The 20,433-nt window shown below is 35.4% G+C and overlaps 2 protein-coding genes across 2 annotated transcripts; both read left to right on the forward strand.

Annotated features, from left to right (window-relative positions):
* Window positions 1-740: 740 nt before the first annotated feature.
* Window positions 741-2,359, forward strand: LOC112000110 (F-box protein AFR). Its single transcript, XM_024032221.2, has one exon. It carries the CDS (start codon window positions 897-899, stop codon window positions 2,001-2,003), a length of 1,107 nt encoding a protein of 368 aa, XP_023887989.2. The 5' UTR covers window positions 741-896; the 3' UTR covers window positions 2,004-2,359.
* A 2,986-nt stretch (window positions 2,360-5,345) lies between these two features.
* LOC136062741 (uncharacterized) lies at window positions 5,346-6,025 on the forward strand. The gene has a single exon (XM_065762220.1). It carries the CDS (start codon window positions 5,637-5,639, stop codon window positions 5,835-5,837), a length of 201 nt encoding a protein of 66 aa, XP_065618292.1. The 5' UTR covers window positions 5,346-5,636; the 3' UTR covers window positions 5,838-6,025.
* Window positions 6,026-20,433: the final 14,408 nt, after the last annotated feature.

Below are 20,433 nucleotides of genomic sequence, written 5' to 3' on the forward strand. Positions count from 1 at the left end.
GGCACAAAGAAGAGACAAATAAAGTGATAAAGGGTCGCCCTGTCTAAGCCCCCTGCTTGGCTTGATGTGACCCACAGGTTGACTATTAAGGTGCACAAAATAGGAAACTATACTCATACAAGATGTGATAAGGGAGACCAACTTTTCCGGGAAGCCCAAATGTTTTATTGCCTTCACCCAAAATACCCATTCTACTTGGTCATAAGCCTTACTTATATTAAGTTTAATTAACTTATCATTATTTCTAAAATATAAAAATGAGGTTAAAATTGTAAATTGACAAAAATTAAAAACAAAAACCTACCCATGTTTACCCCTGTTTTATAAAACTTCCCACTACCCACGTCTACCCAACCAAAACTACCCCATGTTTATAAAAAAAAAAAACAACCCCATGTTTATATAAAAAATACCCCCTGTTCTTAAATTATATAAAAAAAAACCCTAAGTTTCTATTAAAAATAAAAACTATCTAAAAAAATGCTCACTACACGCATGAAGCTTGTGTGATATGATAAGGTTAGTATACGTTATATATATATATATATATATTTTTTTTGGTGACTATAACGATTATTTTTTTATCCTAAGTAAAAATACTGAACACATTAACACACCACTAAAAAAAAAAAATTGACAGTATTTCCTCAAAAAAAAAAAATGACAGTAGGCAGAAAAGCACTAAAATCATCGCACGTCATCATTATCTCTCTCCCTCTCTATATCTTTGACTCTGTGGCTTTTTTCGGCTATATATTTAGCACAACAAAAATACTTCTCTGCAACTCAATACCATCCTTTTTTTACAAGTTCCGAATTCTAAAACTTTCAGGTTCAGCAACCATAAAGTAGTTTTTTTTTTTTTTATTATTCCTTGTCAAACTTCAGTTTGAAGAATGACAATTCCGAGGTCTTCATCGAAGCTAGAAACCAAAGATTCCGAAGAAGCTGACAAGAATTCTGTGCCGTTGATCCTAGGATTACCAGACCACATCGTCGAGCTCTGTCTTCTTCGTGTTCCATACCCAGAACAACCTTTGGTACGTTCAGTTTCTTCCTCATGGAAAAGGGTCATCACCGACCCAAATTTTCTTGTCACCAAAAATGCTCTCTCACTCTCTTTGCCTTACGTATTCGTTTCTGCATTTCACAAATCAACGGCCAGGATTCAGTGGCAAGCTCTTGACCCCAGGTCCGGCCGTTGGTTTGTCTTGCCTCCGATGCCAGAGTGCCCTCCGGGCTTTGTGTGTGTCTCACTGCCACGTCAGGGGAAGCTCTTTGTTTTGGGTGGGGTGGGATCAGATACGGAGAGTTCCACACAGAGCACGATCATGTACCGTTCATCAACCAATCAATGGTCGGTTTTGTCTCCCATGCTAACCCCACGATCGTGTTTCGCAGCTGGGAGTGTTAATGGGAAGATCATAACCGTTGGTGGAGGTGGGACCAGCTCAACTAGGGCGATCACAGCCGTTGAATCTTATGACCCAGAAGCTGACACGTGGACTCCGGTAGCTAATATGGACACGTGCTTGAAAAGGTACGATTCTGCTGTGGTCGGTAACAAGATGTACGTTACGGAAGGGTGGACGTGGCCGGTTAGATTTTCGCCGAGAGGTGGGGTGTACGACCCTGATTGTGACACGTGGCAAGACTCAAGTCAAGCGATGAAGGAGGGGTGGACAGGACTGAGTGTTGTTTTGGGTGATAGGCTGTTTGTGATATCAGAGTATGGAGATTGTCCATTGAAGGTGTACGATCCTGAATGTGACACGTGGCGGTACGTGGGTGGGCAAAAGTTCCCGCGTGGGGAAATGAATAAGCCCTTGGCTGTGAATGGTGTGGATGGGAAAATTTACGTGGTGTCATTTGGATTAAAGGTCGCTATAGGGAAAGTGGGTGAAGCTGGAAATGGAGATTTCAAGGTAGAGTGGGAAATAGTGGATGGTCCTGAGGCTTTTCGTGACTTCTCTGCTTTGAATTGCCAGGTGCTTTATGGATAATAAGAATTCAAAAAGTACAATTTTCACCATTTTTGTCAGGTGAGTCGTGAGTAATGGAAAAAAAAAAATAGTAGATTTATAATTTTTTCACTCACAATTCACCCCATGAACTAATTGTGCAAAGTTGTAGATATTGTTGTGGTACGGGTCTTACCCAAAATATTGGATTCATTGCCATTCTGATTAGGCCGACAGAGTAGGATTCAATTGTTTTTGGCCTGAAAAATTCTTGTGCCACACCAAAAATTCTTGGTGGCCAATGTGCACAAGAATTACTCTTTTGGCCTAGTTTATTGTATATGATTCTACATTCTGTGTGTTGCATTAAAAAAAAAAGGATTCTACTTTCTTTTGAAGCTTTGTTGATGTTGGGAATTTTTTATATTGATAGTTTATTATATTGCTTATTTCATATTATTAGTGGTTGTAGTGTTTCAATAGAATTCATATAGATAAGTGGAGACTCAATAATTGAGTTTTTAAAATATTTAAAAGCTAACTTTCATACAAATTGAAGTGGACAGAAGTTGCATCTACAAACCGCACTCTATTGGACAAATATGATAATGATTGATGAAAGAAGTTGTCCTGACTGGGCCAAGGACTTATCTTTTGGGTTAGAAATTATATCACACTTCAGAATGTGGATCCCACTGTGAAAGGAAAGTCCAATGCAAACATTATTATTTATGCCCGAGCCTATAATTTCGAAATGGGTCCGGCTCCCCTCCCGTTTGAAACACTCCCGATTTTTTCCTTTTTTATTTTGATGAATGACACGTGGCAAAAAAGTAATCTAACAATTGAAAAAACGTTAACACAATATCTCTCTATTTTTCTAATCTTTTTTCTCTCACCTCTTCTCTTCTCTCTGCAAATTACCGCCATCACCTGAGCATGGGACCCATCAATGGAATCTTTATTCAACATAAAGATTCCAAAAGAAATCAAATCCAACGAATCAGATCCAGTACCTCTCTTCTCTAGATCTTTTACCCAGAAAGATAAGAATTAAAGAAGAAAAAAACCAACTCAAGAATTAGAAAAACACAAACTCAATTTCTCAATTTTTCTCATCTTAATTTCATCCTTTGGCTGTCCTCCTCTCTACAACATTACCGTTGTCACTGGGCAACTGTAAACGCAACCCACACTGCAAGCTATGATTCAAAACCAGATTTCAAAGCAAATCACACTATGGCTCGTCAGTGTGGATGGGTCTGCAGTTGGTGATAAGAGGCGTCAAAATCCTAATTGGGACTGTTTGCCGTTGGAGGTTGGGCATAGTGCTTCTGCTATGTAGTTTTGTGATCTATATTATGTCTATATGGTTCAAATAAATTGATAATGGTATTGTCTTCGGATTTTTATATTGTTATATTAACAATGATTTTCGCAGCAGTTTTTTTTTTCTTCTTTTTAAATCTTGTCTTTTTGGGTAAAGATCTAGAGAAGAGAGGTACTGGATTTGATTTCCTTTGGAATCCTGTGTTGAATAAAGCTTCTATTTTGCAGAGAGAAGAGGAGAGGGGAGGGAAAGAAGATTAGAAAAATAGAGAGATATTGTGTTGGCGTTTTTCCAATCGTTAGATTACTTCTTTGCCACGTGTCATTCATCAAAATAAAAAATGGAGAAAACGGGAGGGGAGCCGGACCCGATAGAAATATGAAATATATGAGAGAGAGAGAGAGCTATGCTTACAATATTTTCACATCATTTTTACAACAAATTATAAGTAGTAAGTTGTTATTAGTTCAAATTTAAATTCACAACTTAAATTACTTTTTTGCTTATCTATAATTATCAATAATACCCTATCACTTAGGATTTGTTATGAAAGTTTAATAAAAAAATTATGGACATAACTTTTCTCTTACTTTCAGTCCAATAAATGCTACTCCACTACTTAAGAGCATTCACATTCTGCATCTAAAAAAAATAAAAAAAAATAAAAATTCTATTTTACTATATCAAAATTTATTTGATCATTTATATCATACCATTTTACAACACCTGTAATATCTTAAACTCTATTTTTTTCCTAGTTTATTTAAATATTCTTTTTTTACTATTTCTCTCTCTTCTATCATTTTCCTCTCTTTCTCCCTCTACCTCTAGCATTGGCCACAACAGATAAAAAAAAAAATGCCACCCACCAACACACTGTCACCTCCATATATCCCAGCACCACCCACCAAACCATCAAACCAAAACCAAAACCACATTAAAAAAAAAAAAAAAAAACCATCAAACCATCAATTCAAACCACCTCCATATATCCCAGCACCACCCACCAAACCATCAAACCAAAACCAAAACCACATTAAAAAAAAAAAAAAAAAACCATCAAACCATCAATTCAAACCAAACCAAAACCCCACATATCCTAGCAAACCCATTTAAAAAAAATCACCATCAGAGCCACCATCAGGGCTACCGACGATCAACCCACCGATCCATCACCGATCCATTGGAGCCACCATTAGTGTGTTTACTGATCCACCCACCAATCAACAAATCCACCGATTCAAACCCATTGATCAACCAATCCAAACCCACCATCAACCGATCCCAGCCCACCAATCCAAACCCACGCCACCATGATCTTCAATCTCCACTGATCCACGCTGATCCAAAATCCAAAACCCAGCTCTGGTACAAGCTTTGAACGAGAGAGAGATGTGAGAGAGGAGTGAGGAGGGTGGAGCTGTGAGAGACATAGAGAGAGGAAGTGAGAGTCAGAATGAGAGAAAACAAAAGAGAAATCAATAAATTATAGTATTTTCGTTTACAATTGTACTACAGTGTAATCATACATTTAGGATGACATTGTAGCACAATTGCAATTTTTTTTTACAATTATAAGATTTTGCAAGATCGGGTAATGCTCTATTTTTATGCCTTGAAGCTAAAATATACCAAAATATGGTATATAGAATACCGAATGTGAATGCTCTTATATAAAGATTAGATGAAAATGGTAGACTCCATTTGGTCAGTTGGAATAAGATTGTTAAGCCCAAGAGAGTGGCGTTTGGGCCTTCATGCCACAAGAGCTAAAAAGTAAAAACATAGTCTTACTAGCTATATTGAACTTGAGATGGGCTCAAGAAAAAGCTGCCTATGGGCTATAGTCATCGTTGTTAAGTATTGTATATTCCCAAAGCTAGAATGAACTCAGCCAACCCAAATGGGCTCCCCTGCTCTTGTAATTGGATTTGGATTTTGGACCGTGTTTGTTAGAAAACCAGGAAGTGCTAATAGAGAGAAATAAGGTTCTTGGCTTTTTTGTAAAATTGTTTATTAAAAATTGACTAGAGCATATATTAGACCCTTAAAAAACCTAAGTGTGAATTTGGAGTAGTTTAGAACCTCAGAAGGATCCAGAAACGCGCTTCCAGATAGGCAATCTGAGTCCCAGAACCAGCTAAATTGTTCTAGACTCCCAAAAACCCCAAACTTTAAACATATCTACAACGCCAGCATATACACACGCGTGACAACAACAATATAAAAAAAATTCGATCCTCCAGTCCAAACAGCAATCAACCTAGTCTTTACGCTAAACTTCAATTTTTATTTTATTTTTCTGAATTCTGTCAGCCAAAAGAAATCTAAAGACAGAAAGAAAGATGTGTTTTGTGTTTGTGTGCGATCAAGATGAGAGGGTTTTGGCTAGGCAACCAGCACCAGGGGTGTGTCCATACTGTGGAGGAATGATACAAGCCTTGGATGTTGAGACCCAGTGGAGGTTCTGTTTTCTACCTCTCTATTTCAGAACCAAGCGCAAGTTTTCTTGCACTGTTTGTGCCAGACATTTGGTGGTTCAGTAACATACAGATATCACTTTTTTTTTTTTTTTCGCTTTAAATCTCCCTCGATGTAGAGAGATCTATGATATGTAATTGTTTATAATATTATAGTCTTTTTAGCTTTTTTTCTTTTTTGCTAGTGATCCAGATGTAAATTAAGGGTGACTTTTAATTTTTAGTATTAGTTTTACACGATTTTGTTTTGATGATTCTGTTGTGCCCACTGACTAACGTTGAAATATTGGTTCAGATTTGAGAGCTACCTTTACTCCTTAGGTAAATTAGGGTTTGTAAAAACCATCGATTGTTATTTTCCTAATCAACACCCAAAAATCAAGTTTATTTTTTTAGCAACTGCGAATGGTGAGTTCTTAAATATACTGTAAACATATTTTTTTTTTAAAATACTGTAAACATAAAAAATATATATATTAGAGGAAAATATATTAGTGGAGAGAGACAAAAAGGAAGAGAGGAAAGAGAGAGGAAAGAGGAGAGAGAAACAAGTTTTTTTAAATTATTTGATTGCAGAGTTTATATTATTTTATTAGATCATATATAAAAATAAAAATATGGGATATTGAGTGTACTGTTAAATATGTCTGTAAAATAGTGTGTTGAGAATGTAAAATAATTTTTTTTTTTTTTACATCAATGCTCTAAATTGTAAACATCAAATTAATCTCTCTAGTTCATAATGTTGTGCCAACAACTGAATTTGGGTTCAAAGCCCAAAATTTTTTCTTATGAAGCTTGTTTGGCCTTAAAAAGAAAAAAACTGAATTTTGGGTTCAACTTCTTAGAAGATGTAATGTATACTTTATCCTCTATGTTTGTTTTTTTCTTAAGGAAGACTCGGGAATGAATTTAATCAATGATACATCATGCATAGGTCAAATATTTGGGAAGAGGTCTTGGGTATAAAATGAGGCTTTTGGGATTGGACCAAATTGATTGACTATGGATCAGGGTCAAGGCCTTAGAAATGGGCTACTGGGCCTATTTGTTGCGGTTATGTAAGTGCATTGGCAACCTTTGCAGCCAATTTTAGATTATTAAACCCTTGTTATAAGCAAAGACATGTTCCTCTCGAGGCATTTTTGAATGAATGAGCCTTTATTTCAATTTGTTTTTCAAATAGATTTGTTATTGCTTTCATTTGATCCCAGTCCGGAGTCCCATCTGCGATCCACTTCTGAGGACCTTAGTCAAAGGTAGCAACTCCTTGTGTTTTTCTCGACTATACAGAGATCTAAATTCAAATTACTTGGCATATCTATTATATGATAAAGCCACTCTCTATTCAGAATTTGCACATATTTACAGCTACCAGCCTACCACTTCTCCAGAAGATGTTGGAGGAGAAGTGGAGAACAACCCAGTGTGCGTCCTTAATTTGGGCCTTCAAGGTTTATAAAATAGCCCATTAATTTAGGCTATGGAGACGGCTTCTTAGAAAGAAAAAATTATTAAAATAAGTTATGGGCCAGTTTAATATATATATATATATATTTTTTTTTTTGGTCATGTTTTTTTGACTCAAAATGTAAAATTTGTATTAAAATAATGAAATAAAAAGTACAAAAAGGTTAGTAAGGGTCCTGATGTGCTCCTAGGCTATACATACTAGCCTGACACCCAGGACAAAGAAAGAAACAAGAAACCATCATTACGCCCATCCCTTCAACAGCTAATGTGTCCGTTGGTTTGCCACTAACTTTTGATATTCATGCAGAATGTAGATATTCATGCAGAATGGACGCAGCCTCGCAAAGGATAGCTTCAGGTCTAGGCTGGAAGTCCTTAAAACAAAACTTGTTACATGACCTCTATATTGCCCATGCAATCATCGTCCATCGCTCCATCTCGTCTTTTGGTAGCCTCTCCAACATGCTTCGCGTCAAAAGGAAAAAATATGTTGCATGGGCATTGCTTTTCTGAATCTTACCACTGACCAGTCCCCACAAATTATAAGCCAAGGGGCATTCCCAAAGAGCATGGCATACGGGTTCTCTATGTTGGTGGCACACCACACAGACAGGCTCTACATGCAACTTTTTTCTGTGTAAGTTGTCGCGGGTTGGCAAGATATTAGAACAAACCAGGACTAAACACATTGAGATCGATTGTCATTTTATCCGTTTTCATCTTGTCCATGGTGCTCTCAAGCTGATCTCACTCTACTCTAAAGATCAACTTGCAGATATCTTCACCAAGTCACATCCTAAGGGACGCCTTCGTACTTTGGTTGACAACCTCAAGTTGGTCTCACATCCACCTTGAGTTTGAGGGGGGCTGTTAACATGTATAGTGTTGTGGGCTTTGGGCCCAGTTAGGTTACTTGTATAGCACACATATTTACTTATATTGCACACATATGCCTCATATATAAAGGCATCTATGTACATTCTTTCATCAAGAAATACAATACAATCATTCAGTATTTCTAACACCCTCCATAGGAAATTCCTTACCTTTAGAGGAGTATTGAGCGCCCACACCGATTTCCAGACCCATCCATTCACACTAGCCATAGAATGGTCCCCACCTGGAGGGATGAGCAGTCTCTGCACCACACCATACAGTGTTTTGATCGTAAATCTCTGGGCCTTGTTCTCCTTCCAGATGAGTACATTATTGCCATGCAGGTTATTTAAAGGTATTCGTAGAATGTCATCACATGTATGTCTTTCGAGCCAAAATGCTAGTTTTGCTCTGTCCTACTGACCTATAGCTACATCCACCAACTCCCTCACCTTCATCAAATATGTGAAAAATTTAATGCCAAAAACCTCTCCAAACGAAGTGGAATGCTTCTCTAATCGCCTAATTCCCGACAACGGCGCCAAAAACTTGCTGCGACCTAAATAATGCTCCCAAGTGCAGGATTATCGCGAAGTAATAACTCGGTAAGTCCGAGGTCGAATCCACAAGGAAAAAGGGAATTGATTACCAAACTACAAGAGAATAAAAATAAAATAATAAAATTTAATTGAAGAGATATTTGATGGTTTAGAAAGTTAATTTAAATTGAGAAAAAACAACAATATATTAAGGCGCTAAAGTTTAGAGATCCACACACAACTCATCTATTGGTAGTCTTAACAATATTTATTTTATAACTCAACTAAAATTCATACGAACGATGATCTTAGTCGGATAATTTTGTTAGGGACATATTTGATGTAATTGGCTAATTTTTTAACAAAACACACTTTACTTGTAATTGGACAGTTCTAGGATAAGTTTAGTACTTCAAGAAACAAGTATTCATATTTAGTATTGAAGTCATGCAAATCTGACCAAGAAACAAGTGAAGAATGTGCCACTCATTAAGCTCAATAGAAGTCTTGACAGAATCCTTTCTATCGAGAATTACTACTAAAACTTGACATAAGCTATATCTGTCGAGAATTACGAAATCAGAAATTCCAGATCTTATTACACGCATATCCTTAAGTATTTGTGTAGGGTTTCTTTTCTCACAATTCTAGACATATATAATGATTATTTTAAGAGCCGTCATAAGTGATGCAATGTGTTGCAAAAGAATAATCCATGCATATTGTGACGGGAAGCAGAATTTGCTCTAAATCATCATATTCTCTGTAGAAACTACTGCGTCTTTACGCCAAGGGTTTTGTGACCAAGGAGCTTCCTGATCTTCATTGTTGATGAATTGAAGAAATTTGCAGTCAACAATCCTTCTTAAGTTAGTGTGTTAGTCACGTATTGGGATTCGTGCATCATTGGTTAATCACGTACTGGGAGTCGTGTATTGAATGGAGAGATTACCGCTACAACATAAGTCCAATTGGGTATTAGGGTAAAGGTTCAACTATAGGTTGGTATTAGATACTGAGATTCCTTTTACTTGTAACCGCTTGTTTTTTTATAATAGTGAATTCTCGAGAGTGGTGACCTTAAATTCACCCAGTGGGGTTTTGCCTCAGTGGTTTTCTCCATTCGTAAACAAATCACTTGTATCAAATTTAATTTCGCTGCATTTATTTATTTAGTAATTTCTTTGTGCTACCATGTTATTGGATGTTAAATTGACTTAATTAATTCACTTGGGTAATTAATTAATTGATTTTCCAAATGGGTCAATACATTTTTGGCCTATTAGATTTAATAATAAAAATTCAAGAATTAATTTTCTAAAGATGTTTTATGAAATTGATTGATTTAAGGCAAAAAAAAAAAACTAGTGAATTAGTTCACAGGGAATACTAAGCATTTAACGTGCCCGGAGTCTACGATAAATCAAAGAATTATACAAAACTAAACACTTTTCTAGATGAGCAAATCAATCAAAAACATAATAACATAAGCATTAAAACCATAAAATAATTGTTAAAAACATACCAATAAATGGTTGGGTTTCACCCCTTACTTTAGCAAGGCTTCTAGCAAGCCATAATACAAATAAAACTCTAAAAGCTATAAAGAAACTTTAAGAAAATCTAAATTATGTTCTAAGGAAGCTCCTCTGAATTTTGCCCTAAAGAGCTTTTAAATAGGTTAAGGAATCATATTATAAGTTGAATTCCCGTTTGGAGAAAATCCCAGGTTTTTAGTCTTTACTTAACCGACATTTTTGGCTCATTTAGCTTCAGAATTATGACTTTTGGTAAACTACAAAGTTGTAGCCCTTTAAGTTATCTTTCCAGCCCAACTTGAATCATCTCGATTGGACATCTGAGCCGAAAGCTATGCTTCAAATACTAACTAGTGCGTAGGCTGGAATCTTAATCCGAATTGGATTTGGATTTGTTGCAAATTTCCTTTAATTTCTAGCTCCAATTGGACTTGAATTTAATTGGGTTGGCCTTCTTTGACTTCATCATGGCCCTTGTAAAAGTAAAATCCATTACCTTTCTTCTATGCACAAATCCACTTATTTAATTTCATTATCCTACAAAAGACAAATTCACGCATTAAAATTCAATTAAGTACAAAATTGATTATTCAAAATTATTCTAAAAACAACTATAAAAATGCATGAATTAACTCAAAATAAGTATGATAATGCTTTCTAATAATAATATAAATATACAAAATTAAGCTATTATCACACTCACCAACTAACTCATTGCTAGTCCTTAGAAATTTAAGCAATTCGAGACAAAGACACAAAATAACAAAAAATTATTACTTTAGTAGAAATAGCTAATCAAAGGTCAAAATACTGACAACCACCAAAGACATTTCACATGCCGTCAATACTTAGTGTGTGAATAGTTTAGCCAACACTAACACAACCTTAGTCTTAAGATAGCACATGTCTTGAATTTCTATCCAAAGTTATGCTTCAACTCAAATCTCACAATTGCTAACACTCAACAAATAAAATAACTCCGAAAAGGGTGTAACACTCTCAAACATATGTGAACAGAATAATGTAGAACAAAGATTAATATCTCACATATAAATAAGATGAAGAACGGCGAAGCAAAATAAAGGACATTTATAGTCTAATGAAAGGATGCTAAACACTAAGAATATTACACCACACACTGATTAGTCATGTCAAGATCCAAACCATACCTTCCTTAAGATCAAATAGGACTTTCATTGGGATGTAATGTAGGGTAGAGAGGAGGAATTTAGAACAAAAGGTATAGGTAAAAATAAAAAGTGTTCCCAACAATAATTAGAGAGATAATTTCTTTTTAGTATATGAAAATTGATTTATCCTCTCAAGTTTCTTGAATATTGCACTTTCACTTTCACTTTTTTTTTTTTCAAAATTTCATCAACAAATTCATTTTCTATATCTTCCTCTTTCACATTCCTTTTTTTTTTTGCACCATTTTTCCTTTTTTGTTTATGACTCTTTTTTTTATTATTTTATTTTTGAGTGAGTCTTCCTTTTCTTCCAATTATTTCACCACAAATTTACCGCAATAAGACAATTTGATTGCATTCATTCTTGGAATACTTTAGGAAAGGGCTTGAGAAAGAATGACTAAAATAATAGGCTCAACTAAGTGACTAACGGTAATGTATCAAGAAAGAAAATAATAATGGCTCAAAATTAACAAAGATGGCCTAAAATCATCTCTTAAGGATTGAGATAGTTCTTCAAAATCTATAACTTTAATATATTCAAGTGTGGCATAAAATTGATGAATTCTTAGCATTCAATGGAATCAAAGAATAATGAGACTAAGCAACAACAAAATTATATGCTTCCAAATGAAAAATGAGATCAAAAGAAAATAACCCTCTAAAAAAATGAATGGCTCAAGAACTCACTTGGGTTATAGTCTCTACATTTTATTTTCAAGATTTTCAAAGTCATCTCTATCTCTCAACCAAGAAACATGTTCATGTGGTTAAAGTGCATGTGCATAATGGTTGAGCATGAAAAACAGTGGAATTCTTTAGATAGAAGTAGCATAAAGAACTTTGATTTAAAACTCTTGCTAAAGCAACACTTTTTTTTTTGTTTGAAAATTGGACTAAAAAAAAAAAAAACAAAAATCACTAAAAACAACCCAATTTTTTTAACATAAAATAAAACCAAATGCAAATAATCTCAAGTTCCTCCCCCCAACCTAAAACTTACATAACATAAATGAATAATAATAATAATTAAAAAAAAAACTTTAACACCTGCAAAAGGGGTTAGAAAACAAAATAACAAAAATAATAAAAAGAAAAAAAAAAATCTAAAATACGACACAAACACTAATGCTAATTGCTTGGCAAGTCTTGATAAATGGGATCCTCCAAATTAATGGATTACTCCTTTTGTGAAAAATTCTCAAGAAATGGCTTAAGATGTTGTCCATTCACCTTAAATATATTACCATTCTTAGGATTTTCAATTTCTATGGCACCATGGGGGAAAACATTTTGAACAATGAAAGGTCTAGTCCATCTAGATCTCAATTTTTGGGGAATAAATGTAACCTAGAATTATACGAAAGAACTTTTTTTGAGATGGTTCAAAAGATTTCCTTAAAATTTGTTTTTCATGAAAAACCTGCATTCTTTCTTTAGAAATCCTAAAATTCTCATATGCACCATGCCGAATTTCCTCTAACTCATTCAGTTGCAATTTTCTCAATGAACTAGCCTTGTCTAAGTTAAAGTTAAACATCTTTATTACCCAATATGATTTATGTTCCAATTCCACAGGCAAGTGACAAGCTTTACCATAAACAAGTCTATAGGGAGACATACCAAGAATATTTTTATAGGCAGTGCGGTACACCCAAAGTGCATCATTCAACCTCAAAGACCAATCTTTACAATTTGGGTAAACTGTCTTTTCCAAAATTTGTTTAATCTCCCTATTGGCAAGCTCAGCTTGTCCACTTGTTTGTGGGTGATATGGGGTGGCAACCTTGTGTGTTATGCAATATTTTCTCATTAATGCCTCAAAAGGTCGATTGCAAAAGTGCAAGCCCCCATCACTAATAATTGCTTTAGGGATGCCAAACCTTGACAAAACATTTTCCTTTTAAGAATTTCAAAACAGTTTTGTGATCATTCTTTTGGCAAGGAATAGCTTCAACCCATTTTGAAACATAATCTACAGCCACTAGAATGTAAAGATATCCGAAAGAAGCAGGGAATGGACCCATGAAATCTATGCCCCAACGATCAAAAATTTCAACAACTAAAATTGGGTTTAAATGCATTATATTTCTACGAGTTATTCCTCCCAAATTTTGACAAGATTCACAAGATTTGCAAAAATGATGAGTGTCTTTAAACATATTAGGCCAATAAAAACCACATTGCAAAATCTTTGCAATGGTTTTCCTTGAAGAAAAATGGCCTCCACAAGCTTCATTATAACAAAAGGAGATGACACTAAATATTTCATTATCAGGGACACATCTCCTAATGATTTGACTTGGATAGTACTTAAAAAATAAGGATCATCATAGAAAAAATTGCGTACCTCAACCATGAAGCGTTTCTTATCTGGAGCACTCTAGTAAGATGGTGTTTGGCATGTGACAAGCAAATTGACAATATCAGCATACCAAGACAAAGTAGAGATTGAAAACAATTTTTCATCAGGGAATGAATCCCTAAGGGGCAATGCATCCCTGGATTCATTAAAAGTGAGGCGTGAAGATGGTCTGCCACCACATTTTCTACTCCCTTTTTATCTTCGATGGTAATATTAAATTCTTGTTGTCGAAGAATCCATCTAATCAACCTTGGCTTTGCATCCTTCTTTGAAAGAAGATATTTTAAAGCTGCATGGTTAGTGAAAACAACAACAAGAGAGCCAAGAAAATATGAACGGAATTTATCTAAGGTAAATACCACAACAAGTAACTCTTTTTCAGTTGTAGAATAATTCATTTGAGTTTCATTCAAAGTCTGACTTGCACAATAAATTACATGAGATTTTTTATCATTTCTTTGCCCTAAAACAGCTCTAATCTCATAATCACTTGCATCACATATAATTTAGGAACTAATGTATTAGAACTCCAATTTGTATTATGTTGGCAAACCATGATCAAAACATAGAGTCTAGGTTTAGGCTTGCTCAAAATATGTTTATTTATAAAATGGGAATTGAGTGATTGTAGAATTTATTGGACTAAATCTGCAAGGCTCGATCGATTGAAAATTAGACTCAATTGATCGAACCACTTGTAGATTTATTTTTTTTGCAGAATTTCAATTCAGCCCAAACTTTACTTAAACGTATTGGGTTTCAAGTAAAACACTCCTATATATAAAGGAAACCCTAAAACGTTTTTATAAGTTTTTGAGAGAGATTAGAGTGCCTCTTGTGCCTTTTTTGTATTTAGGGTTTTGTATCTAAAAGCTCTCTAAAGGTTGCTCTTTATGCTATGTGTGTGAATCTTTTGTGAGAGCTAGATGTGTTTGCCTTCACACATACTTAGGGTTATCAAGAATCAAGACTATGTCAAGAACTTGATGATTGTTTCAGTTGCTGATTCAAGAGCTTAAAGATATACAAGCGGGAGTGCTTGTGCTTGCTAAAAATCCAAGAAAGAAGTAGTCCGTAGACTCGAAACTATCATGGGGTCGTGGTGTAAGTTTTCTACTCGAGGTAGCAATAGAGTGGTCTAAGTTCTATTGTACAAAATTCAATTCTTTCATGGTGGATTTGCTTTTTACCTTGAGGATAATTAGGTTAAATCCTCCCCGGGTTTTTTACCGGTTTGGTTTTCCTAAGTCATTATATCATTGTGTTCTTTATATTTTTCGCTGCTTTACATGATTTGATTGTTATTAATTTAACCTACATCTAAATAATAAACCTAAGTATTCACTTGGTTAATTAATTAGGTTAAACAATCTAATTTACAGGGGTCTAAAAACGTACAATTTCAAAAGGTAAAGTCCAATTTGGTGGTTGCAAGATAGGTGTAGTGTTAAGCATGCTTTTTAGCTTATCAAAAGCTTCTTGGCAAGCTTGGGTCCATTCTGTAAGGTTGAAATTTATCAACCATCTTGTTGGCTTTATTCCGTGCCAATTTGCTTGTAGTTTAAACACTTAGTAACACTGTATTTAGGTGGGATTATTGTAAGGGTAGTGTGTGAAGAGAGTGTGAAGAAAAGCTCAAATTTGTGCAAAGAAGTAGAGTTTCGCGGCTAGGACTCGTGGCTGACTCGCGACTGGCAAGCCGCCAACTGTAGGCATGTGAGAAGCACACAGGGGAGCTGAAAGGTCGCGCCAGCTGTCGCACTACAGGACAAAAGTCCCAGGTTGGCCAGACCGTTATCTTGCAGCTTGAACTCGCGAAAACTGACTCTTCATATTCCAAACTCACACCACTATATATAGACCCTTATACCCACTAAATTAAGAGAGCTTCCAAAGAGAATTTTTGAGAGAAACTCTAGAGAAAAACAAGATTGATTCATCCACAATCTTTACCTTAGAGTCTCTACAAATTCCTCTATTCTCTTCCTCTTCATTGTCATACCCTTGAGAGGTTCTTTGCCAAATCCTTATCTCATCACACCCACCTCTGTGAAAATGTTTATTTGGTGCTTTTGGGAAGTAGTTAGGAAGGAACCAATATACATTGGTTGATGCTATGGTCTAGTAGCGGAATCCAGTAAGCTAGAAAAGAAAAATGTTCGGTGCAACCTCGTTGGAGCAAGAAGCTTGGAGGGCTTAGGTACCTAGGTAGATTAGGCTTGGAGGGTCTATTGCTGTTCATGTATCCTAACTACATTTCCTAGTGGATTATTGACCACTTGGAGGGCGGCGGAGAGGTTTTACGCTGAGAACTTCAGTTTCCTCTTTGATAACACATCGTGTGTTGTCTGTGTATTTGCATCTTTCTTCCCTTTATCTTTGCCTTATATTTACTGCTGTGGATGTGTTTATATTTGACTTAGATTGTTTATCAATTTTGTTATAAGCTTGTTATCATATTTCGCACATTAATTGTTTGATATAAAGATTGAATTGGTAATTTTTTAATTGGGGTCTAAACGTTCAAAGGTGTTTCATACCCCTTTTTTGAACTTTCAATTGGTATCAGAGCGGGTACACTTATTATGGTTTAAATACCTAAGTGTGATCCTTGACCCCTTGTGTTTATTTGCCATGGATTGTGCTTTGTATGCATCTTTGTATGATTTGGTTGGTGTTGATTGTAACATGTCACGTGTTTGTGAAAATGCCTCTATGAGTGTGAATCCTCATGATTGTGATGCTATGTTACATGATTCTTTGGATGTTATTGATATTCCTAACATCAAACTCTTAAAGAAAAAGGCTAAGAAGTTTAATAAGGATTTAAACAAGTTATTTTGTGAAAAGAATGATTTGATTGCTAAGCTCAATGAATCCAACAAATTGGTTGAAAAATATAAGAAACTTGCTGAAAATTTTGTTGAAAAGCTGAAAGAGTTTAAATGTTTGAATATGGACTTGGATGCTAAACTTGTTTTGTCTAACAAACTTGTTGATGAGCTAAAATGTGAAAATGAATCTCTTAGGATGCATGTCAAGGGTTTGAGTGCTGAACCTATTGTTAAAAGGGATGAAATTATTTGTTGTAATCATGTTGTGGTACCTAATTTTGTGCCTATTGTGTGTTCTACCCCAAAGGACAAATCGGTGTACATTCCTCCACATAAAAGAAATCAAAAGGTGGAGAGAAAGGTTGTTAAGTCAAAGCCTCTGTTTAGGTCTCAACCTAAAACTTTGGATGGATCTAAGTTTGTTCCAACTTGCCACCATTGTGGTGTGATTGGTCATATAGACCTCAATGTCATAAGTTGAAGAGAGAACAAAACCATGTTGCTAAATCCATTCCCAAAAAGCCTAGTGGACCTAAACACATTGTTTGTCATCATTGTGGTGCTTTTAAACATCTAAGACCTTATTGCTCTAAGTTTCATGCTCTTAAAAGAATTAAAAGAAAAGAGAAACTTGAGCTTCTTGGAAGTTATGCTAAAAATGGTAAACTAGTTTTAAGTGAAAATAGCATGTTGTTAAAAAAAATGTTTAATGCTCTTAACTCCTTGACTTTGTGCATCTCCAGTTCTCATTCTTCCAAACCTTGTCTCACTTCTCTTGAGACACTCATTCCAAACAATCGTTCTGTTTAGATGAGGAAGGGTTCCTTTGGTTGAATTTTTGCTCTTTTGGTCCTTGATCTTATTCTTTCGATCTTTGTAGGACCCTTCATGCATTAGATGCCATATCTTCATGCATTTATGCATCTTGCATTTTTTTGTATGCATTATTTTGTTTTTGATCTTACTTTTATGCTACAGTTTAGTGTGAGTAAAAAGTCCAAAATCACATAAAAAGTGAAAAATTCAAAAAGTTTGATCGTATATTTTTAAGCACATATCACATGTGAGTTTTGCCTTGTACCTTTGTACTTATGGCTTTGTGCATTTACGAACTTATCTTGTTCTTTATGCACTTATATCTTTGTGGGAAAAATCTTGACATTTTTGTGTGATTGTTGTAAATCGATATTCAAGCTTGTCATGAATGATTAGTCAATAGTCATGTTGGTCTTGATACATGTGTAGACTTGTGCCCATATATCTTCCCACTCTTTTATTTTTATTGCTTAAAGAGCTCAATAAATGTAAATCTCAAAATGAAAAGAGATAATGAGCTGCAAAAGCCGTCGCACATACTAGTATTTGACTAGGAAAAAGGGAAAGCGACTTTTATGAAAATGTATGGTGCCCAAAAGCTAAAAGCTTGTTCATCAAATTGAAATAAAAAAAATTTCAGGTATCGATCTCAAAATAAGATATATTGATTCAAAATGATCAAATGTTATGAATTGTAAAGAAGCCAAATGAAAAACTTCAAAGTTGTGTAATCATTTTCTTGTGGGAGGTCATATATGCATATTTCTATAAGTGAGATAGATCACTTATCTTAGTACTAGTTGTGTATGACTTGATTGAATTGATCATTGAAGTTTCATTCTAGACTAAGGACTATTCCACACTTGATACACATACACAACACACATGCCTAATGTTCAATGAATGCCTTATTCATTTGTTCGATTGTACTTATTTAAATGTGACGTGTGTGTGCTTAACTATATATGGATCAATCCAAAAATATTTTTGATCATTTTATATATTTTTGGAAGTGATTTTTATCACTCTTTGTGTTAATGTTTAGTGCTTACATTGTTTTTCAGTGTTTAAACATGTTCTGGGTTGAAAAACAAGTGTCAGAATTTTTGGCCACTCATTTTGGCGACTTGCAACCAGCCAAACCAAGTTGCGAGTTTTGGTGACACGAGTATACTTTAGGGAGTACATCGGAGAGTTTTGGTCATTTCTATATGACCCTTGTGCACATTCTTAGGGGGAGAAATTCTATTTCTTGTGCACATTTTTGGGGGAGAGATATTCCATAGGAGAGATGCATGTACCAAGGGGGAGAAGACATTGAGCTAATAAGAAAACTTTGTTTTAGTGTTTGGTGTATGATCAAGTTGCTCATATGTTTTACATCATGTTTACTTGATCGCAATTTACTTGTTACATTATACTTGTCTGTTTATTACTTGCTTTACCTTGAGGGTTTAATGTGTTTTATGAAAGTGTTTCAGGTTACAAGTATATATGTTCCAAGTTCATCACAGCTCCTATGAATCATGATAGGGGGAGTGATATGATAAGGGAAGTGTTATGTAGTTTGTACCTGTTTACCTTTGTAGGTTTTTAAGGTTAATAGTGATTTGTACCCATGTTGCTTTTGTAAGTTTTAAGGGTTTGTTTCTATGCAACTTATAGGCCTTTGTGGTTTGTACCATGTTTTATGCAGCCTTTATGCTTAGTTATATCAGTACTTCTAACCTAATGCTATGCATTCCTTTTAAATATTGTCACTCTTGTGCCCGTGTAAGATTTTTCCTAGATGCACATACTTCATATATTGTGCATTGGTTGAGTGTTGGTCATTCAAGTGATTTGCCTTGTGTTTGTCAACTTGAATGTCCGGATGTTCATTCCAAGTGTGAATGAACATTGTGATCACTTGTATGAAGTGATTACCTGTTTTTGGTCTTGCCATGGTTTATTGCTTTACTGCATTGTGCTTGATCGCATTATGCTTGCTCCATTTGCATTACAAGTTTTCTGCATACAATGAACTTATTGTGTTGTTGTGTTTCAGGAGTTACTTGTTCTTATAGTTCTAAAACTTCACAGATTCTAGAGTTAGGTGTGAGTGAGTTTTCCAATTATCCTAACTCACGCGTTAAGTCTAGAGTTTGTTTTAGGGTTTTGTCATGGAATAGCCAAAGGGGGAGATTCTAAGGTTGAAATTTATCAACCATCTTGTTGGCTTTATTCTATACCAATTTGCTTGTAATTTAAACACTTAGTAACACTGTATTTAGGTGGGATTATTGTAAGGGTAGTGTGTGAAGAGAGTGTGAAGAAAAGTCAAATTTGTGCAAAGAAGCAGAGTTTCACGGCTAGGACTCGTGGCTAACTCGTGACTGGCAAGCCGCCAATTACAGGCACGTGAGAAGCACACAGGGGAGCTGAAGGGTCGCGCAACTATCGCACTACAGGACAAAAGTCCCAGGTTGGCCAGGCCGTTATCTTGCAGCTTGAACTCACGACTCAGACCAGCCGCGAGACCAAGCCGCCAATCAGCCTTGTTTGGCAAAAACTGACTCTTTGTATTCCAAACACACACCACTATATATAGACCCTTATACCCACTAAATGGAGAGAGCTTCCAAAGAGACTTTTTGAGAGAAACCCTAGAGAAAAACAAGATTGATTCATCCACAATCTTTACCTTAGAGTCTCTACAAATTTCTCTACTCTCTTCCTCTCCATTGTCATACCCTTGAGAGGTTCTTTGCCAAATCCTTATCTCACCACACCCACGTCTGTGAGAATGTTTATTTGGTGCTTTTAGGAAGTAGTTAGGAAGGAACCAATATACATTGGTTGATGTTATGGTCTAGTAGCGGAATCCAGTAAGTTAGAAAAGAAAAAGGTTCGGCGCAACCACGTTGGAGCAAGAAGCTTAGAGGGTTTAGGTACTTGGGTAGATTAGGCTTGGAGGGTCTATTGCTGTTCAAGTATCCCAAGTACATTTTCTAGTGGATTATTGACCGCTTGGAAGGCGGCAGAGAGGTTT

This window comes from Quercus suber, unplaced genomic scaffold (assembly GCF_002906115.3).
Source record: "Quercus suber isolate HL8 unplaced genomic scaffold, Cork oak 2.0 scaffold_448, whole genome shotgun sequence".
NCBI lineage: Eukaryota > Viridiplantae > Streptophyta > Magnoliopsida > Fagales > Fagaceae > Quercus > Quercus suber.

Excerpts from the sequence above, each read along its gene's own strand:
- LOC112000110 (XM_024032221.2), top strand. The coding sequence starts at position 897 with ATGACAATTCCGAGGTCTTCATCGAAGCTAGAAACCAAAGATTCCGAA.
- LOC136062741 (XM_065762220.1), top strand. The coding sequence starts at position 5,637 with ATGTGTTTTGTGTTTGTGTGCGATCAAGATGAGAGGGTTTTGGCTAGG.